The following is a 22,656-nucleotide window of genomic DNA, read 5'->3' as shown; positions in this document are numbered from 1 at the left end:
ACGCGGAGAGGTACACAGTAGATGTATTCAGTTGCAGAGTTTTTTCAAAAACACGACACGAATCCTCTTCTATTTTGTCGTTTTCTATTCTTGATCTAGTTAAGAGAGTACGTCTAACGCATACGCTTGACTTCCTTTTTTTCTTGAATAAAAAGCGCGACGCGCCGAGCCACTCACGGCATTCGACGAGACAGAATCCAGTAAGACGGACTGCATAGCTCGCGCTTTATTGGTCTTCGTAGTCTGTACACAGTTTTTCGTTTCTTCGAGGATTCTATAGGCTTACTTTCATTCTCACAAGTCTTACCAAGTGTGCGCGAGTTCCGCCATTCGCCGAGCACGCCTGTCAGCGCGGTAGGTCACAACCAATGCGCGGGCGCGGGGTTTCTGGTCAGCTATCATCATCATCAGCTTGACTACGCCCACTGCAGGCCAAAGGCCTCTCCCATGTCTCTCCAATTAACCCTGTCCTTTGCCAACTGCGGCCACCGTATCCTCACAAACTTCTTAATCTCATCCGCCCACCCAATTAACTGCCGGCCCCTGGTATACGTTAAGAGATCGGAAGCGGGCGGAGTGGGTGAGGGAACAAACGCGGGTTAATGACATCCTAGTCGAAATCAAGAGGAAGAAATGGGCTTGGGCAGGGCGTGTAATGCGAAGGCCAGATAACCGCTGGTCCGTAAGGGTAACGGAGCGGATTCCAAGAGAAGGCAAGCGTAGAAGGGTCGGCTAAACACGGCTGACAAATCTTGTTTTGTGTGACGATCACCTGCTCTCTAATAGAAGTGACAGTGCCGGATAATGGAACCAAAAATAAGGCACTTGTCGCGCCACAAGAGGTTAAGACCACTCTTTTCGATTAATGCTGCTTCCGACACGGTGGTCTGTTCAGTGAACTCGCTCATTAATTTTTGTTGCGACGTTTTACGCCACTTCATTTCATGGCATCAAAGCGTGACGAGTTTACTTAGTTCGTCAACGATCAACCTTGTGATGAATGTGCTCCCTCTTTCCTCGCAGGTTCGCCATGAGGTCCACGGTGCTGGCGGTCACGGTATTCGTGACCCTCACAGCGGTGTCTGCACAGCGGGTGAGTGTGCATGAAATCTTCCCACGTATCAAAATACCAGCCGTATGCCTTATCTAGAAAGCTAGGCGCAACCAAGCTGAACGAAGGTACGGCGGGACCGACGTTCATTTAGTCGTCCCGCCTGGTTGAGCACAGTTTTCTTAAATATCATTTACATGAGAATCTGCACTTTCCGACGTACGCATTGGTTAACGGTAAGTGCCAGTGTTCAACATTCATTTCTTTAGTGTTGTTGGCCGGGGGCTAGAAGAGGTTTTGAAAGGCTGCGCGAAGTGCGTTTACATCTTAACACGAATACGCCTAAACAGGAGTAGAATGAGAGTAAGTTGTCCTCTATCGCACTTCCAGCTCACTCCCTTTTCACGCTTTTCTTTTAACAGTGTATATACGTGGGCAGCTGCCTGGAATTGTCAATTATCAGGTTTAACGCCCCGAAGCCGCTTTGTCTATGAGGAACGCCATAGTGGAGGGATCCGGATTAATTTAAAACAGCTGAGGTTTCTTGAAGTGCGCGGACACAGCACAGCACACGGGTGGTTTTTTTTTTTTTTTTGTATTTCGCCTTCATTGAAATGCGGCCAGTATCGAACTCGCGACCTTGGGATGAGCAGCCGAACGCCAATGCCCCTCAGCCCCCGCGGCGGGTTTGGCAGCTACATGGTTAAGATGGAAAACTGCAGAGCTCTGAACAGGAGGATAAGGTTTAGTTTATGGGGGTTTAACGTCCCAAAGCGACTCAGGCTATGAGGGACGCCGTAGTGAAGGGCTCCGGAAATTTCGACCACCTGGGGTTCGATCAGCTCCATGCGCCGTTGTCTGCGCGCCCCTGTCCGTTTTCTTTTTTATTTGCTTTTTTTTTTATCTGCGCCACTATATAACAAAACAAGAGTCAGCTTGGCTACTGCAGCTTGGCTACTCTGTAGTGGCCAAGCGTTGAAAATATCCGGCAAAGTTATGATCTGCCATCATTTCGTCATTACTAGCCCCGAGAATGCAGAAATTAAACAAAAAATAAGATATAATTGCAGTTTATTTAAAATAAGCAAATTATGGGGATGACTTCTAAACGCCCCAGGACAATAAACTGCAAACACATGCTAAGACCGTAGATAAAATCTATTGCAAAATTTAAAACTATTTCATCACCAGCTGACGTAGCCGCACGCACGCTAAAATTTTTTTTACCGATACGGTTAACTTCTGCAACCGGTGATCATACAACAGGCCTCTAGTCTATGGCAGCTGGAACTTCAACTTTCCATTGGCAGATATGGTGAGAAATGTGCTTAATGCAACCCTGCAATTACCACTTAGCCTTAAGTCTTATGGGGTTTAACGTCCCAAAGCTCCTCAGGCTATGAGGGACGCCGTAGTGGAGGGCTCCGGAAATTTCGACCACCTGGGGTTCTTTAACGTGCACTGACATCGCACAGTACACGGGCCTCTAGAATTTCTCCTCCAAAGAAATTCCAGCCGCCGCGGCCGGGATCGAACCCGCGTCTTTCGGGTCAGCAGCCGAACACCGTAACCACTGCGCCACCATGGCGGCTTGCAATTACATGAACTGGTGGGCTAGTTGCAATTACTACTACAGCTTGCAATTACTACTACAAATGATTGGCACTTGTGTAGTCGGTATCACCGTAATACGCCACACACTAATGGGATCAACTTCGGTTATTCCGACAGCGCGATCACTATATAGGCCTCAGGTGTTCCCTCCCCTTCTCGCAGTCGTCGCGGCAGGTGCAGTACCAGCCCGGCGGAGCTAACAGCCGGGGGGGCTCGGCCCCCGTGGGCTACGACCACTACCAGCCGCAGCAGGCGCAGGCGCAGTCCTTCCGGCCCCAGGTGCAGGCCGCACCTCAGCAGGGCTACGACCAGTTCCAGGGGCAGCCGGCGCCCCGTGGTAGGACCACGGTGCAGTCCTTCGGAGGGGGACTCGCCAGGCCCACGCAACAGCAGTCGCAGCAGGGAGGGGGAGGACAGCAGGTGAGCGAGGCTTATCTTCGTCCCTCGCACCAGCTTACTTCGTTTATATGTACAGGGTGTTTCACATAAGATTTTACAATGTTTTTAAGTTGGTTTATTGGGGTTTAACGTCCCAAAGCGACTCAGGCTATGAGGGACGCCGTAGTGAAGGGCTCCGCAAATTTCGACCACCTGGGGTTCTTTAACGTGCACTGACATCGCACAGCACACGGGCCTCTAGAATTTCGCCTCCATCGAAATTCGGCCGCCGCGGCCAGGATCGAACCCGCGTCTTTCGGGTCAGCAGCCGAGAATGTTTTTAAGAGTAGGATTTTTGAGTTTGAAGGGCGCTTCTTTCGGCATAGCATTGTCAGCGATGAGGTACTTAAGAATACAGCTAAGAAGTGGTAACTAGAAGCCTCGTTAACTAATATTGAATAGGTAACTTTTTAACTATAACTGTAAGACTTCTTAATTATTGAGAGACGTGTTGCCCACCGCAAGTAATATCCACAGCAGTTTTTAGAATTTTGAAAATGCGGTTACCCTCGGCGCTGCGGCCTAACAAATTTTGGCTATTTCCGTGCACTGGAGTAATTGCACCGCCAGCAAGCTTCTCGAAAGCGCGTTTATTTTGCCTCGATGTATTAAAAATTTGTTGAGCCACAGAACCGAAGGCAACCGCGTTTTCGAAAATCTAAAAGGTAATATGGACATTACTTGCGGTGAGCTGCACGCCTCTCAATAATTAAGAAGCCTAACAGTAATAGTTAAAAACTTGACTATTCGATATTAGTTAACGAGCCTGCTAGTTAGCATGTCTTAGCTGCATTTTGATATGCTACGCCACTGACAATGTTGTGCCGAAAAAACGATTTTCTAACTAGAAAAGGCTATTTTTAAAATTTCTGCCAAGTCTTAGGTGAAACACCCTGTATGCGCATACAAGCTTCGGAACTCACGATCGGCAGAGGATCCTCATGCCGCATGTGCCCGTGATTGAACGCCAAGCTGTCGTTGTTGGGTAGGTTGCAAGGATGTGTCTCCAGTTAGTCATGACTCGCACCTTTCTGAACTCACATAGCCACTTGGGTCATTTTCCTCAAATAACCGGTGCTGTCACACCGTTTTCGGTGCTCTTTACAACCGAAACCGAAACTATACATCGCAATAAATGCTGACGTATTTAATTATTGGGCGCGTTATACTGAACTGCTGCTTAAAAAATAAATAAATAATACAATTGTGTCAGCTTTTGCTCATCCCAGAAAAAGCCGGAGCCACCCACGCAAGCCCTAGGCCTGCGTGGTGTGTACCTACTCCTGTCTCCCCACCCTCTTTTCCGCTTAAATATTTAATTCCCTCCTCCAGAGAACGGCTCGGGTATCCACTTGGTGTGCTAGAGTTACCGTGCCTTTCCTTTTCCGATAGCCCTCTCCTTATTACAGTCCTCCCCCCGAGAAGCGTGCTTCACCGCACTGTGAGAGACAATGCGGGAGAGCCTACCATCCGAAACGCTTTCGCGAGCGAATGCCCTTTCCTCCGCTTTCTGCGCAGACGCAGAGCGAGGAAGAGGAGGAGGAGAAGCCCAACCCGCTGACGCTGCTGCTGGAGAAGTCGACGTTCACCTGCTCGGGCAAGACGGACGGCTACTACGCGGACAACTCGGTCAACTGCCAAGTGTTCCACTACTGCGTAGGCGGCGCCAAGCACTCGTGGATGTGCCCCGAGGGAACAGTGTTCCACCAGGTGCACCTGAACTGCGTGCCCGCCAGCCAGGACATCTGCAACACGGCTGAGAAGTTCTTCTTCGTCAACGACTACCTGCACAAGGCTAGTATCACCTCCCTTTTCTGTCGCGTCACTCAAGCCAGATCATAATCGACGCTTTCGGGATTACGAACAGAGTACCTCGACTGCAGTTAGTGTTTTTGACTAAATGTGAGTAGAGATGACCAAATTAGTGATCAATACATAGCTGGTCACTCAAAAAGAGGAGCAAATGATTTCGCTAGTAGGCAGAACTTTGCAACGGATAAAATGCGGAATACCCTCACCAAACACTGCGAACGCTTCGACCGCAGAATCGCCTTCAAAGATACCGTCAAAGACACACGTCAAAGGTGTCCACGTTCAATTACACGGTTATATTCAGACTTTCGCGTTTGGTCTCCCTCTGATCAGTTTCCAGTAGTCGCTCATTTTGGTGTCCGTTCGCGCATGCGCACTTGTGCAGAGGTAAATCCACCTCTTCTCTACACTTGTCCTTTCTTGGCGCACACGTGCACCTTTGCGGGGCACCGAATGTCGTAAAACAAGCCAATGACCTTCGTATAGGTGGCGCTGTAATACATGGTATTCAGTGGGAGTCAAAATTTTTCCGCCATTCATTCACACTCACGACGTCAAGGACAACATGGACCCCGTGATCACAGTTTGTAAGCGAATGGCAATGTAGCCTGACCACATACACACACACAAAAAAAAAAAGAAACTGTGTCAACGCCATCGTAGAGTGCTTGCGAAACCGACCAATACTGGTGGCACCTGTATTCAATCTCCTGACCTTTTATAGCTTATAAACGACCGGTTTTAAGTGTAAGTCGGGTGTTTGTCATTAGTACATAGTGGGCTATCGATGCAGGCCAGCTTCAAGATGTCCCCAGAGTCCCTCTAAGAGAAACACAACAAAGAGACTATTGCATAAAGAAAGAGCTTACTGCATTTTGATCAAGCCGTAGTGCGGATTAGCCTACATTCGTTACATCGCCCAATACCACCTCGTACAGTTTCACGTGCAAACATGCACCTTTTTTTTCCCCCTTTCGGGGCCACTCTGTTGGTTTGTTACGTCTCTGCTCGCGGTCAGTTTCCTTGTTCATACGGTAAAAAATGCACACGAGCAAATGCTTGCTTTTAAGAATGTCCCGAACGGTCTCAGGTTCAGTCAGGTCTTTCCGTAGTAACCGGAAAGTTCAGCTTGTGATGAGCGCGCAACACCAGAGGGGATTTGTTTCCCCAGCATCGAACCAGGCACGCACTAGTCAACTCACAAGTGAGCAAGGTGTGACGTAATGAGTGTGAGCCGTGTGAAGCATGATTCCATCTGCTTGCAACCATATGCTTTGTCCCTCTCCTTCACTTTGTGACAACAGCATTACATCATTAGAGCAGCATCTTTGTTCGCACTATAAAGATGGTACAGCCAAATTTCAATGATTCGAATTTAAAGAGAGCCGAAAAATCTGTTTGAATTAAGAAGAGTTCGAAGGGTGCCGATAAAGTGTCAGTTCGAATGAGGAGGGTTAGAACTAACGGGGTTCCGCAGTATTACTAAGACAGAAACAGCACACGACTTCGACAAATGGCACAGCTACAACTTGCATTAACCACGTCACCTAATTATACATTGCTCAGTGTGAATGAAGTTAGGAATACTCAGCTGCACAGTGAGGAAGCCGACCGCTATGGTCTTCATAAAGTTGATTCGTGACGGTGGGCTTTTCTTAATGACCCTCCGAATGTCCGGCTCGAAATTCAAAAGCCGTTTCACGCACGCAGGAAACAATTCCTTTAACACACTGTGCCTAAGCATGAAATGCTTAGGTCACCCTTGCAAACATATCGTGGAAGCAACACCAATATGCTTTTGTGTCCCTTTGTAGTTTTTCTTGCATTAGCTCCAAATCCACCATAGTCACCATGGACATACTTGCAAGACCAACGTGTCACGTTTGCACTCGGTGATCTGTTCTTCATGATTTCAAACTGCAGACCACTACAGGGTGGTATAATATGCACTAATTTTCAGACAGCCACTTGCAAGGAACGACAAGAAGAGACTAAATACGACATCCAATGGCGTTAGAAAATAGTTATCAACGTAAAAATTTATGCACGATTGCTACATTAATTATATACACAACCCTATCGATGCTACCCTGCAGCTCAGACGGTGTCCGAGTTGTCCAAGGCCTGAAAGAAGAGAAAGGCAGAATATAATTAAGCTGGAATGCGAGCTTGCCAGCATGTAAACTAGGCAGCATTAGAAAGCAAACTGCGCAATATTCTCCACAGCTACTCCCGGTACCAGGAAATTGGCCCGTGTCCACGCCTCCACTTTTGCAAGCCATCTTTTAGTCTGTGCATGTGTGAGCGGGTGAAATGTTATCTTCTTGTGATCGCAAATAGTCTACAGATTGCAATTTTCCACAAAGAAGATCTAAGGCTAAGGCCAAGGTTAAGGCTGCATGCATCCCCCCCCCCCCCCCCCCCCAGTCCAACTCACATATCCCGCATACACTCTATTTTCATATACAATACTCGCAGACCGGGCAAACAGTGCGATGTGCATTGATCAGTGCAACATGCATGGATCTAGGGGAATCGTCGCCTCTCAATCGCACAAGACCAATAAGCTCATGGTGCTCCTCTTCATCGGTGCACTGCGAACTCCCTTAAATGCGCTAGCCTTTTTGCGAATTTATTGTGTCAATTTCACTAGTTAGTTTCCCACTGTACTCCGCGGCTGCTGTCTGGAGTAAAGTGTCGGGTTACTAAGAAAACCACTTACAGTCTTCATCACCCGAGCTTAATCTATTGCAGACCAGGACAAAGACATCTCCCGAAGACTTCTAATTATCCTTGTTCCATGCCAGTCGAGTTCAAATTATCCTAAGCTCATCATTAGATCAGACTCTCGGCTGCCTCTAACTACGTTGTCCTTGTCTTGGTGTCTGCTTTGACATTTTAATGGACGACATGTTGTCACTTTGGTGCATTCATTTGCATCCTTTGTTTCAACTCAACCACATAGTGTGCATTACAAATTTTTTTCTTGCTTTTTATCGTTTTGCCCAGTTCGCTTTAGTTATCTTTTTGCAACTGAGCATTATTGCAGCTTCATTTTTTTTTCTGTGATATTATATTAACCTGTTTCCGTTTATGCTAGCACGCTTCTAACTCTCCTACTCGCTTGAGCATGTCGCTCCATCAATGCAATACCTCGCAACGAGGACATCCGAGGTTACCCCGAATAAGGCAAATTACGTGTCCTGCTCCAGTACACAATGCAGAATCTCTACGTCTAAAATTGTCCACTTCCGCATTCTCTCTTTCATTGACAACAGGAGCTGGAGACCCGAGGCCCCAACAACACGGTGCTGTACGCCCAGCGTTACTACCCTGACGGCTACGTGCTGGGCGACCCCTTCACCGCGCCCGGCGGCAGCCCCCGCCCTCAGGCTCCCCCTCAGCAGCAGGCCCAGTACGAGCCCCAGCCACAGAGTCCCCCCGCCAGGCAGCCACCCTTCAGGGGACAGGCCCCGGCCCGCGGACCCCCCGCCCAGTTCCAGCCACAGCAGTTCCAGCCCCAGGCACCACCGCAGTACTCCCAACAGGTACATGCGCGCATCTTCAGAGCACCGCCATCCTGCCCGCACTCCACACGCCAGACGTAGACCGGCATGCACACAAGTGCATGCCGGTGCATGCACTTGTGTGCATGCAGTGCATGCATGCCAGCATCTAGTGCATGGTGGCGCTGGCCTCGAGGCACCCCAATGCGAGTGAGAGGACTCCTCTTTCTGGAGTGTGTACAGGGTCGTCCACTCTTAGTTAGAATGCGCTAGCGCATGGCCGCACTCTTCAGAGGGCCACCGCGTGTGACACAGTCGCTCATCACAGCAAAGTGGCACAGGAGAAAGTGTACCTGGACGTGGTGCTTCGTGTCATCTGCCGCTTAGCTTCGATGCACATCTGTTTCGGATGCAGTGACCCTCCAAAGAGCACGACCATGCGCTAGCGCGTTCTAAGAGTGGACAACCCTGTACCAGTCCCCCTTGCACTGGCTCCTCCTCTCCCAAGTCCTTGTTAACGTTGTTTAGCAAACCGGTCACAGCAAGGAGTTGGAAACAAATCTGCTATAGACCATTACAATAAGGACTCCCTAGGCATCGCCATATTGCTCACTGGACTGTTGTGTGCACTTGGCGCTAGCATGGTGGAAACGGCAGCGGAACCGGTTTGCAGCAGTCCAAGAGGGGAGGCGTTTAGACAGCTCCCTCCCCCTTTGTATATGACTTACATTTGGCACTAGGCGAGCCTGGGCTATCTGGGATGGGGAGTGGCTCAAGAGTAAGCGGAGGTCATTACAGCTGTCATACAGCTACCAAGAATTCCTCCCTACGGGAGGGCGGTTTTCTTTTTCTTGTGATAACGGGGAAAAATGGGGAATCAAAGAAGTCAGAATATCTCCACTATAGTGGCTTTTCGCAGCAGTCAGGAGCATGCTAGATGACGGAAATTAGTGTTGTGCTGTAACAGTCGTATGTGCAGCTGTTCCCTTCAGGAGTAAGAGAACGCGTATGAATGAGGATGCCCTCTGGCCTCTGCACCACGTCACCAGCTGCCACCAAAAGTTTGCCCCACCATGAACTAACAAAGGCATTTCTTCATAGCATTCAAGGGTTAGATGTCGTGTACAGAGGCTTCTGTACACAGCATGTGTGCAACAGATGCAGACACAAAACACAACAAAGGAAATAAAAGCATAGTGAACACAGAAGCATGATTATTTTGCGCTAGAGTGAGGATACGTAAATTTTTTGGTGGTGGTGGTGGTGGAAATAGCCTTACACTGACGATGCTGGAAATTGCTGAGCCTGTGTCCCATAGGCTAAAAAAAAGCAAATCTCCAACCACTGCTCTATTAACTAGATAGTTTTAAGTTTGTCGTCATCCCAAAAACTTCCAGTTTGTGTGTCACAAAATACCCTAAGTGGTCGAGAGGCTCGTGTCACCAATCAGCACCACCAATATTGAAAATCTGAGGACTAGAATGTTCAAGTACCTTCCACTGGGTTATCATACGGGGATTATACTAATCCGACTCACTAATCCACCTCAATCCACCCACTAATCCACCTTAATCCATTTTCTGGGGTGGGCCTACTTCCAAATTTTAGGCAGTGCCCTGGAATTTTGGAGTGTGGACCAACTTCCAAATGCTATCACATTTTCTTCTTAAAGAATGTGGTTAAGGAGGTGCCCCAAGTTTTTATTAGGTCAATTTCCTTTAAGAATTTAAAAAGTAGCCTTGTCATAGCATGCTTCTTTGCACCTAGTGCTTCTGTGTGCTACTGCATTTTAAATACTAATACTGCCATACCCTGCTGTACTTATAAACACGCGAGGGTCTCATCCAGCGCTGTACTTAACTGAATAATTCTTTGACACTCTTTGGTCAAACATGGCCCTCTTGCCAATAAGGTCCCTATCATCATTATCAGTGGTGACTTTTTTTTTTTTTTGCTTCCTTATCCCCACCTACAGCAGCCCGCAGCGGCACCCGCGCAGTTCGGCGGAGCCCAGCCCAGCCGGGGATCCGGCGGCGGCGGAGGTGGCTTCGGCTTTCCCCCGACGCGTACCTACATCATCCCAGCCCCGGCTAAGGCGCCGGCGAACGACGCGAACCCCGCCTACCTCTACCGCCAGGGGGCCGCCTCCAATTCGCCACAGTCGCATCAGAGCTCGGTCAAGTACGACGACGACTACTGAGCGGGGAACGGCACACAAACAGTGTGAGCAGCTATGCACGTTGCATGAGGGTGTGTGAGACACCCTCAATGTGCTCTCTGTCGCCAGAGCTCTTCGATATTACCAGTTGGGAACTTCCCATAGGATCCATGTATCGAAAAACGACAGTCCTAGTTCGCCAAAATTCGGGTTTTACGAACTGCAGTGACGTTCGCGGTCAAATAGGTAAACTGTGTTCAAGCTGCAACTTTCGAGATTGTCAACAAACGCAAAACCACCTGGCAACAAAGTCGGAGGAAAAGATGCATTAACAAAATTCCATAGATATAAAGATATGAAGTAAGAGGCAAAAGAAGCAAAAAAGAAACGCTTTTCAGAAGGTAATGGTGACATATGACGACAACTTTTGTCGCTTCCAGATGGCGCCGCCATCAGTAAGCACCCAAAAAGCAGCTACTGAGACTATTCACTTTTTGCAGCGGAGTTTCCCAACTGGTATGCCCAAAGAGCTCTGTTTGTCGCTTACACGTGATGCCGCGTTTGCCATGACGGCGAACCATGCACGCAGAGCTTCCATATAGGGGGCAGCTACCGCTTTCACAGTGCACATCGGAGTAGGCAACGATAAGCAGGCACTTTCATAGTGCCCTAGTCGACAAAAATGGCGGCCACCATGCCGTCGGTGTAAGAAGAAACAAGCCTTGCAGAAGCGAGAGATACATGCAACCAGACAGGGGCCGCAGTGGGGGGTTGTTAATTTCGACCACCTGGGGTTCTTCAACATGCACTGACATCGCACAGTACACGGGCGCTTTCCCGGAATCAAACCCACATCCTTAGGCTCAACAGCCCAGTGCCCTAACCACTGAGTGCCCGTGGCAGGCTCAGTATACATGAGGATAGTACAAGACAGAAAGCCCTGCACAGGAATCAACACTTCACCACAGAAAAGAACTTCGTAGCTATAACGTTACTGTATCTATGCAGCTTAAAAAATAACTTCATTAGTTGCTGTTCTCTTACTAGAGGGTTAAACACAGAGTACTAGCAAGATACAATAACCACTAGTGAACTGGAACCAACTGGCTACATGGCATAAAATATATGAAGATAATATCACAACTCATTTAGTTTGGCAATTACAGCCACGTAGGATTAATTCGACTACAGTAGGAGAGCACCTCCAGTGAAACGAATTATGACATAAATACGCTTTACAATGCAGCAGCTATAAGGCAGCAGTGAGCATTAGTGAGTATCCACAAATATTGGTAGTAAGAAATGGTAAGCATTCATAACCATGAAGGTTGGAACTTTTGATTCAGATAAAGTCGTATTTTCCCCATTTTTTGATTTCACCTGTAAATACACTAAGGGCTAAATGCAAAAGTAGCTATTGGCACTTTCTGTAACAGCCGCAACGATAAGCGTGCAAGAAAGAGGCCCAAATGAACTGTTGCTCCTGTTATTCTCATGGGAACAATTCCTTCGGAAAAACTACAGACTTCCAGTTAACACCAACTTGACACCGTTTCATTACTTCATACATTGGCCAGAATTCATGGCCAGACTCCTTGATCTTCAAACCTGAACAGCGTGTTCTAATATGCGGTGTGCAGTAAAAAGAAAAAATCATTTCCTCTTTTGTCTTTACAGCAATGCAACCTGAACGGAAGTGGCATCAAACCCCTCATCACTTCATCACAAAGCTCTTTCCCCAGCTTCCTTTGTGACGCTGCCAAGAGGAAGCACCCCAGTGGCGGTGGCGCGATGGCTTCCGCCTGGGACACATTTTACCACGTAGAGATTCCAATGTTTGCAACAACAACAAGGACTCTGCACACCTCAGCCAGCAGTTCTCTTCCATGTGTTTTGGTGTGAAGGCAAAGAGCGGAGGCCTTTTTTTCTGCGATACAAGGGAACTATACTCTCAACCCAGGGGGGGGGGGGGGGGCACCTCTAGTGGAGACCGTGTTCGACTCCCCACTTAAGAAGTGCATCTGTCCCCTTGTACTTGTAGCCTGCTTTCTCCAGTTTGCGACGAGCCAAGTGCCTGAGATGGCCGCACGCTTGCATGACTAATCTTTCACAAGTGCACACGCACAGCACAACATGCCCTTCTTTTCACACTGCTTTCGTTCGCGAGACGGAAAGCATGCAAGTGAGGTGGAAGTGAGAGCCTGTTGCGGTACGAAGAGCGACAGCAGTTAACATGTTCAACAGAAATTACCTTACAAAGGAATTCAGGGTCAACAAACTTCTCATAGCTGCAGCTAGACTGAACTGAAAGGAGCAACAAAAACGCTGCCAAAGTGACAGGTCACAAACTGCGTAGTTATGCTGCCAGCGTTAGTGTAGGGACTTTTTGGTGCAACTAAATACTCTCTGGGACGTTAAAAAAGGGCACTGTTAGGGTTCTTTTTTCTGGCTGCGTTGTCTGCCAAGCCAAACGAAGTTTAGTGCGACTGAAATGTTTGCGGAAACAATACTACATATACTCTCGTCGTCATCATAAACAGGTGGAAAATAATAGGAGTGTGACTACTGGAACTGTACATTCCGGGAGAAAACGATAGTGTGTTTTTCAATAAAAAGTTGTGTTGTCACAATACCGAGTTTTGTCGTGACTCGCACTGCTACAACATATGCACTGTTAGACTCGGCAACAGCTTTTCCTAGCAATGAAGGGAAGGCTACGGGGGTGGAGTGTCCATAACTATGAAATAATGCCAAGTGGTTTAGCTGCACAGCAATGCACCTGGCCACCTGGTTATTGCTCTCTGCGGTACCGCCACTTTGTCACTGATGTAGCTGGTGGTGCCATCTATGGGAGCTTCCTGCAACAGGACGTGCCTAGCAAATTCAGTGTAATTCAGAAAATTTTTTCCCTTGACTTTCTAGAGTTGAAAATTGACAGCTGTTCTGGAAATATGCCTCAAATAATGAATATTAACAGTATACTAAGTACCAAAAGAAGACTAACTGCAACCTGGGACTACATTAAAGGGGCCTCGCGATGATTTCCTCAGTACCAGTTAATATCATTAAATAGATTAGTCATGCTTTCCAGAGACCAGAGCAAAAAGAATTATTGAAATCGGAGCATGCAAACGAAAGTTATTCCACTCTGAAAATTCGAAATGAAAAGCTCAAACTAAAACGCACTTCACTCGCCCATTTCACTCACCCAGTGCCGAGACTGGGCGCTACCAATCAGAACCGCACCTAGCGCACACGCAGCGGAAGCGTGCATGCAGTTGTTGCTTTGTCGGGGCTGCAGACAGCCGCGCATTTTGACGGCGTCTGCCCCCGTGTACGCGACGCCGTAGTCAGGGCAGGGGTGACTAACAACAAAGGAAGCTCCCCAAAGTTTCTTTTTAGGTCGGACTGAAAGGCTGTGGGCAGTAGCCCCCACTCCGCCCCAAACTCGACTCCCGTCTCCTGTCCGGCCTTTCTCTTCCCAATTCTGGACAAGGTGTGTCGACTGGCTTTTTTTTTCGCTGCCATCTTGGTATGGTCACGGCCGGTCTCGACGTGCGCGCTTTCTGTTTTGAGCCAACGTTTTTTGAACAACGCTAGCCGCCACCAAGGTTTGAAGCGGAATGGAAAGTGTCGCCCCTAGCTGTATTCTTGTTAGTTTTCGTTCGCTTTCCCTGCTTCTTTCCAGTTTTTGTGGCATGCAAAAAGCTTTCAGTGCTCAGAGACATAATATTTTGGATTCATTTCGCAAGTATAAAGGAACAATATGCAAACTGGACGCCCAACCAATGAGAAATGCAGCGCCCTATCTGGATGCCACCTCAATTCCGCTGCTGCAAATGGCCGCCGCGTTGCGACACCATCAGCTCGAAACAAGCATTTCTAGCGAAGATTAAAATATCAAATATTATGATTTCGGTGATCTCATTGCGCGTTCGGGACTCACAATGTCCCTTACTCTGCATAGAAAGAGTAAAGACCCCATGCTTTATCTATGTCGCAGGGCACCTTTAAGCTGCTTAGGAAGAGAGAACATGTTTCGGCTCCATAGCTTCTGCTCCATTGCCAGAAAAAGTTGTCGCAGAGCACAGCAATGGCGGGCCGGAGGCAATTGAACTTACATTCCATTATAAACTTTTCGCTTTGTCTTCTTCATCATGAGAGTCCTGGAAAAGAAAGATGGGAACAAAGGAAAACTAAGTTTGAAACAAATTACCTTACTAGAGTGATGCACAGCAGATTCCAAACAACATTCCGGAGCACATCTCTGAATCCGTAAACAAGCAACATGTCTAGGGAGTCTAGGGACCAAACCATCTCAGACCAATCAGAACTTACGATCTGAATCCAAATTGCCCAATGAAACACATCCTTTGGTTTCGCAGAATAAGAAGACTTGCTCTGAAATGCCGTTTAGGGTTTTCCAGTAGCTAAGCCCTTTAAAGCTTGTAGAACCACTTGAAAATTACTAAAGCTATGGGGCTGTGAGAAAGAACTAATTTCCCATAACCTGCTACCGCCTATTTGCATGCACCAGCACAGCAAGAAAACTGTCTAAACAACTGTTCACTCCCAATATTCAAATACACTAGATGCAAATACAAGCCTAGTATTAATAATGAACTCAGTTACACTGCTCCTACCTCAAAGAGCACACAGCTATCATTCCACATGTTAAAGATACCCCCCGAGCTTAAAGATGGGAGCCTGGCGCATTTAATGTACTAGTATGAACTTTTGTAAACTTAAACATAGCATTTACAGCCACATGGTGGCCATTTTTAAACAAATAGTTTCTTTGTGAAGTGACAAAAACACAGAAAAACAGGTGAGCAATTCATAGCAGTGAACATTGATTGCCAGAAAAATAAAAGAAACAATAATCAAAGAGAAAATAAAAGCTGCTGCTTAGAACACAATGCTGCAAAGTGGTCTTAGAGCTGCCGACCACATTAAGATGCAGTTTTGATTCTAAATTAAAATGAAAACTGCTGAACCCTCCATATGCTGTAAGTACAGCCTTCAGACCGTAGCCTCACAGTAATCTGTAGTGTGCCAGATTCAGCATGTGTTGAAGTGATGCAATTATCAGTAACATGAATCCAGAATCAGTCACACAGACCAAGCATGACATTCTTTCCATACTCTTCAACCAAACAACACTGCCAATGATTCATGTGACTCTACAAAGCAACCCTGCACATTGGCCAAGAAACCTGGCAAGTGCAAGCAGTACAAGCTGAATGGGTAAGCTTAAGGGGAGATTAGGGTCTTGAAAACTTTTTCTTTATTTGTTAACATATATTTCTGAAACTTAGCACCTGGGTGTATCATTGAATGCTGATTTCGAATATGCATTTAGATTTCAAATATCTCAGCTGGAAGGAAATATATGGCAAAATAAAAAATCCTAGTTAGGTCATTTCTTACGGGCCTTTTTAGTAATTTATCAGTTCAATAAACATTTTTAAAGAATAAGCAGACATTTGCAAAGGCCCAAAGCACATCCTAAAGCTAACAGAATGTCTACAAACTAATTTTATTGATCATAAATAAACAACAAAGTTGGAAAGAAAAAATGACGTCGCAGTAATTAGCCCACACTTGGCCTAATTGCTCATTTATCAAGTTTAAAGAAAAATAGAAAGCTTTAGGATGTGCTCTGGGCCTTTGCAAATGTCTGCTTATTCTTAAAAAATCATTCTTTAACTGATAAATTACTATAAAGGCCCGTACAAAATTGCCTAATTTGAAAGTTATTTCGCGATAATTTTTCTTCCAGGTGAGATATTTGAAATCTAAATGCATATTTGAAATCAGCATTCTATGATACACCTGCGTGCTAAGTTTCAACAAGTTATGTCGAAAAATAAAAAACAAGTTTTCAAGACCCTCATCCCCCCTTAACCATGAGGATTAGAAAGCTGGCACGAGAGGGTTTGTCTGCCCACAAATGGACAGTCATAGAATGAGCTCATGGCTTCACCTTATGCCATCAACAGAGCAAAAGCAGTTTGCTCAAAGACGCAATAAAGCACCGCTGAGGAGGACCACAGACATCTCTCAATCTGTACCTTGAAACCTCAGTTCCTTAAGGTATACTACAGCTTCTTGCTAATCAACTACAGTCAGGAACTTAATCCTTTTTCAGTATGCACATATCAACAGCCTAAGGTGTAGGTTATATGCTATAACAAGAAGGGCAGGCATGAAAGAGAAGGTAGTAGTGTTGCATGTGCAATGCAACAAAATCAAATAAAAGTTTTGGGTATTTCCATTAAACTCAATCACAAGCAAATAACCAATCTCTCGGCACCCATCCTAATCACCACGTTCTCTTTAATTCATTGCTGCTGCTCTAGTTCTGCCTGTGCAAGGAAAACAAAACCTTCCTTTAAACAAGTTTGCACATACCCGATGAAGGATGAATGAGAGGAAAATATCGTAGACCACAGTAAGGCCACAGACGTAAAGAAATCGGAAGCGTGGTGGCAGGAACAAAAAGTTGAGAGCCTGTGCCGGAACAAAGCATCCCCAGTCCGCCTGCAAAGAAGAACAAGACACACTTCAGTTTAGGAACATTCGAGCAGCTCAACGATTCCTTTTTCAACCAATGCTACAAAGAGATCACCACTGGCATAAAAGTTTGGTTATTCACAAGCACCGCAACGTACTGTGCTTGCGGTTCACATGTGGTCTGAGGTGCCCATGAATAGTTTTGCTGTAGAGTGCACAACCTTTATGAAATGGTCGCACAACGCTTAATGCTATGACAAATGTAACTGAAAAGGCCAGAATATAGACTGATCAACGTGCTTGCAATGTGAAAGGCACTGTGCAACTACACAAGCCAGGAATGTACCAAGTCTTATGAACCGCTCCCACTAAAAAGGGCAACGAAGACAATTTCAACTATTGGCTTCAAGACACTTTAGACTATATTCATGGCATCTGTGGAGGGGGAGGGGGGTGGTGCAGTAGCCACCCCCTAGACATGGGGAAGGGGAGGAAACAAATTTTGTGTACCATACTTTCCCTGCTACCGTTTCGCCTCCCCCTTATCAAGAGACTTGCGAATGCCATGCTCTCAATGCATCCACTATCATTACCATCACCTTCAGCCTGCAGGACAGAGCCCCGTCTCAGTCGGTGACCTGCAATTAGCCCGCCCCTGCTCCAACTGTGCCTCCATATTCTCACAGATTACCTAATCCCATCCGTGCAATTCCATCTATAACAAGAGTTACAGCTACAGGACCAGAGATAACCGCTGGTCCTTAAGGGTAGCGAATTGGATTCCAAGAGAAGGCAGGCGTAGCAGCGGGTGCCAGAAAGTTAGGTGGGCGGATGAGATTAAGAAGTTTGCAGGGATACAGCGGCCGGACAGGGTTAATTGGAAAGACATGGGAGAGGCCTTTGCCCTGCAGTGGGTGTAGTCAGGCTGATGATGATGATGATGATGACAGCGTTCGAAGCCATTTGTATGACTCGACTTTGTCGATCTGGCTTCGATAGCAAAGCAGGCACAATAATAGCGCATAACAGCGTAGCACAAAAGCATAGCACAATAATAGTGTTGCCAGAGAACTTCTTGTATTCTGTGTTCTAGAAAAAACAAAAGTTTACAGGGCCAAATGGCCACCAGCATTACATACAGCTTTCTGTACAGCATACACCCACAGTTGAAACGAACTTCAGTGTCCCCTTAATTATATAAAAATTCAAATTGTGCAAATAAGGCAAAATTGTATGACATTGTCAGGAGTCCTGTTTCAGGTCACTTTGTTGACAAGCAAATCATTCGTATCTCACATGTGTAGGCACACAAAACATGTATTCAGTGCTGTGAAAATCAGCTGCCGCCTTTGCAGTTGACAGATGTCAGTCAAGCGCTGCTTACAATGAAGTAGAATGTTCCGCAATCCTCTTTGGTGTTTTCGAAATATCTTCCGTTGAAGTATGGAGGAATGCTGTCCGTAATACTTTGCTTACATCCCAAGTACGCAGTTTTTTTTCATGACGGACAAGTATTCTAAAGCAACAGTTTAAGTAACAAAAAAGAGACAGCAATCCTGATAACAACATACAACCGACACTCTCAAGGTTAGGTTATTTGTAAACACAGATACCCCCGAAAGCAGAAGGTTTGACAGCCGTCGCCGTAGCTCAGAGGTAGAGCACCGGACGCGTAATGCAGAGGTCGTGGGTTCGGATCCCACCGGCGGCATGTGGTTGTTTTTTCTGCTGCTTTTCTAATCAATTAGCTTTAAAGGGACACTGAGGAGAGCACTATTAATATATTTTTTATAGCAAAATCCGATAGTTCGGCATGTCATGGCTTTGTTGCCACTTGGCCGGCAGCGAAAAATGCATTTATTTCTAAGAAATTTGGATTCGAAGTTGAAAAGGTTTTTCCTGCCGCTGTGATTCAAACTTGGGATTCGGCTATGACGACAGAGGACTAAGTGACGTGAAACATGACGTGATGCAGACTCCGTGATTTCTGGCTACCAGCAGTGCGGCCTAGCAGCAGCCGAAAAGAAAGCTACCGCTGGCCGCACGTTGAAGGCATCTATCGGCTATTGCGGCCGTCGCTACAGTCGCTTCGCTTACGTTTGCACCGGCGTTTTGCGAGCGTTACGATGGATCTCGTTCTCGAAGTCGTCAACGAAGTTCTCGCAAATACACACCTTTAGCATACCGTGTACCTTGATACCGCTAGCGGAATACCGGGAGCCCGCCTAACGCCGGCGAGCAGGCGCTGATTGGTCCCGATGCTTCAGGCGAGCGCGTAGCTGCCCGGCACGTGGCGCCATCTGGCGACGTCAAGGAGATTTGCGCATGCATTGGCTGCGCCTCAGTGATTTGTGCTTCTCGTGTCCTAGCGTTGCTAGAACCATTGGTTCCAGCAACACTGTTTTGTTATATGACGTCATGACGCTTGTACTTGCAAGTTTGGCCTGTGGCGGCGATACCTGTATTTTGGTTCTTGCTCTTTTCTACGTTACAAGAGCTTTGTTGTCAGTATGAGTGGCGTTTTTGTAATCAGGAGCTGGTATTCTGTCGATACAAGCCAACTTCAATTTCTCCTCAGTGTCCCTTTAAGCGACAACATATTCAGTAATATTCTTACTTGATCAACAGCACAAAAAAATAAATTAATTAAAAAATCCTCTGTGCTCCTTGGTTTCTGTGGCTGTTGGCTTCTCTCATATTTATAACGAGCCCCTCATTCCCCTTCCCTTGCTTGCTTAATTGCTTAGCGAGGGCCTCAGTTCTGGCAGCCTTGACGCCATAGGAAGCATAAGAGGGTTCTCACATAGCTTCCACCCTCGCCGTTCGATGGCGTTCTACGTCACACCAGCGGTAACTCAGACGTTCCACGTCTGCCGCTTACGAACGTGGGTGGCGCTGATGAACACTCTCAAGGTTAGGTTATTTGTAAACATAAATACCCCCGAAAGCAGAAGGTTTGACAGCCGTCGCCGTAGCTCAGAGGTAGAGCACCGGACGCGTATTTCGGAGGTGGTGGGTTCGGATCCCACCGGCGGCATGTGGTTGTTTTTTCTTCTGCTTTTCTAATCAATTAGCTTTAAGCGACAGTAATATTCTTACTTGATCAACACCACAAAAAATAAATTAATTAAAAAATCCCGTGCTCCTTGGTTTCTGTGGCTGTTGGCTTCTCTCATATTTATAACGAGCCTCTCATTCCCCTTCCCTTGTTTGCTTAACTGTGCAAAGAAAATGTTTTTGGTGACAAAGTATAGAAAAGTATACATACATATTCCTCCCCACATGAAAATGTTTCCATTTCCATCTGGATTATGGAATCGAAAATCATGCCCTCTTTTTCTGCTTCTTTCATTCTTAAGCAAGCGATACATGCTCGAGGAACGCATGGGAGTAAAATGCCGCATTATGCGGCTTGACAAGCTCCTACCACCTATGCATATATTGGGCAGGGCAATGCAGGTAACAGTACAGTGGTGGAAAACACATACTCAGTGTACACAGATTCTGAATTAAGCTGGAAACCAGGTTACAAATAAAGCTGGAAACCATTTCAGCTCAGCTATGGAACTGGAAATCATGTCCAGGCGGGATATTTCTTGCTTACAGCTTCGAAATTTTCTATTTCAAGCTAGAAGCTTAAGGAAGTGCAATTTCCAGCCAATCCAGCTGGAAATTCAACTAGAAAAGTGCTTTTTCAGCTGGAAATGCACAGTATCCTGATATTCTTCTCCTGTGTCTGATTGACATCTCAAGTATGAACACAACAGGCCCTCTCCAAAGCTTATTATATCCATCGCAACTCATGCGCAGCTAGCTTCAAACTAGACAGGAAAATCAACTTACGACACAGAAAAGGACGATGTTTTTCTTGAACTCGGAGACGCTCTGTTTGAAAGGCTTGCTGTTTAGTGCTCCAACGCCGACAAAAAGGATGAAGGCAAGAGGCGGGCAGATCGCAAATTCGCACAGTAGTTTGCGGCCCACCATTCCGAAAGTGTTCCCGGGAAACTTGCGGTCCAGGAATGAGTACCACTTGTGGCCGCACACACCGAATGTGCCGCCCACTATCAACATATTTTCTGTGAATACAAAACGAATGCACATCACAGTCTTGAATCAGCTAGTACAGTATAGTTCGGCTGCTAGCTAATCCCATCGCGCTTAGTGAAAATAAACTAACAAGCATACCACGAACGAGAAAGCTTACTAGAGCGCCTTTGTCATTTTCCCTTAATCGTCACGATCTATCGTACTTTAAATCTCCAACAAGCTTAGGCCACGACATCGATCGGCTGCAAATTACTTCAAAACATTTCACCCACTCATCTTAGCAGAAGGAAAAAATGATATAATCATACACAGCGAATGACCAGCAACCTGAACATGCACATCGTATAAAGTACTAAGCAAGGATCGTACCGGTAACCCTTCACACACTGGCCACGTATATGACACGTAGTAGTTAACATGATTCAAAATCCCGCGAGTCTTTTTGTTATAGTTCATTACTGTTGGTAAAATGGAGCGAGTTCAGGCACTCCAAAACACACTGCAGCTCCGCTAGCAGCCGACATCGCTCGCGAGGTGAGCGATTCGGGGCAACTTACTCGATCTTTTTGTGTCGAATCCCTTCTCTTTCCCAGCGTATACTTCATAGCTCTGTTGCATGCTGTCACCGATCATCATAAAGCCTGTGCCAAGGGCGACGTTCGTAGCAAATAAGTGCTTGGTAAATAAGGAGGCTACTGCCGACTTGAGCTTGGAGAGAGCGGGCATATCGCTTTACGGCGCTTAGCAAAGGCACGGAAAGGTTTATCAGGGTTAGCTCAGTCTTTAAGAATAACGGAGGGCATAAGAGTCGACTCCACCAGCTGCTTACACATGACGAAACCTTCGAAACATTAATTATAAACACGTCCTAGTGATGCAACGGCCAGCCAGCACACCACCGGCGCTGGAATTCGCAACGTGCTATCGCAATCATCTCATTGGTCGCACTGCTCGGACGACGTCGCGGTATTTACATACGCATGCGCCAATTATGGCGCGAAAGTTCAAACATAATAAAAGCAATCGAGTAGCAATCGAGTGTACGATTGGCACCACATCATACACCAGACATTCCGGACTCCGGGAAAATTTCCCGGATTCATTAACGAGAAATACAATTTTATTTATGGATAACACTTTGCCAGTTGTAAATAGCTCTCACAATGAGATCCCCTGTACCAATCCAGCGTAAGGCATTAAATCATTCCCTTCCTCCATCATTCATTCATTCATTCATTCATTCATTCATTCATTCATTCATTCATTCATTCACTCGCTCAAGACAATTGGCGACCTCACACGACACACGCTGTTGAGCTTAGATAGTGTTAAGATATCGCTTCACGAACAAACATTTTCAACCGCTCAGCTTCTTGCTTGGCGGTAGTGCAAAAAACTTCGCAGACGCGCGATAGGGCAATAAAGATATTCAATATTTCCGCGTCAAACAATTATTGCCGCACAGAAAACAAAACGTATTTTATTTTAAGATTATGCGTAATTTATAACTT

The 22,656-nt window shown here is 46.4% G+C and overlaps 2 protein-coding genes across 2 annotated transcripts; one reads left to right on the top strand and one right to left on the bottom strand.

The window, feature by feature from the left end:
* The first annotated feature begins 1,027 nt into the window (after nucleotides 1–1,027).
* LOC149366104 (uncharacterized) lies at nucleotides 1,028–12,537 on the top strand. The gene is made up of 6 exons (XM_089548629.1): nucleotides 1,028–1,093; nucleotides 2,828–3,085; nucleotides 4,622–4,897; nucleotides 8,194–8,463; nucleotides 10,397–10,644; nucleotides 12,257–12,537. Exons 1-5 carry the CDS (start codon nucleotides 1,031–1,033, stop codon nucleotides 10,619–10,621), a joined length of 1,092 nt encoding a protein of 363 aa, XP_089404755.1. The 5' UTR covers nucleotides 1,028–1,030; the 3' UTR covers nucleotides 10,622–10,644; nucleotides 12,257–12,537.
* On the bottom strand, nucleotides 6,919–22,073 carry LOC149366103 (mpv17-like protein 2). Its single transcript, XM_089548613.1, has 5 exons — nucleotides 21,703–22,073; nucleotides 20,939–21,174; nucleotides 16,994–17,122; nucleotides 14,701–14,745; nucleotides 6,919–7,039 (listed from the first exon to the last, which is right to left on the bottom strand). The coding sequence occupies exons 1-4, from the start codon at nucleotides 21,869–21,871 to the stop codon at nucleotides 14,707–14,709; spliced, it is 573 nt and encodes a 190-aa protein (XP_089404739.1). The 5' UTR covers nucleotides 21,872–22,073; the 3' UTR covers nucleotides 6,919–7,039; nucleotides 14,701–14,706.
* Between the last annotated feature and the right edge of the window lie 583 nt (nucleotides 22,074–22,656).

The sequence above is a fragment of the Amblyomma mixtum genome, chromosome 1 (assembly GCF_055824585.1).
Source record: "Amblyomma mixtum isolate Tamu chromosome 1, ASM5582458v1, whole genome shotgun sequence".
NCBI classification, from domain to species: Eukaryota; Metazoa; Arthropoda; class Arachnida; order Ixodida; family Ixodidae; genus Amblyomma; species Amblyomma mixtum.
The sequence above is the reverse complement of the archived record's forward strand: the minus strand, read 5'-3'. Positions and strand labels throughout refer to the sequence as shown.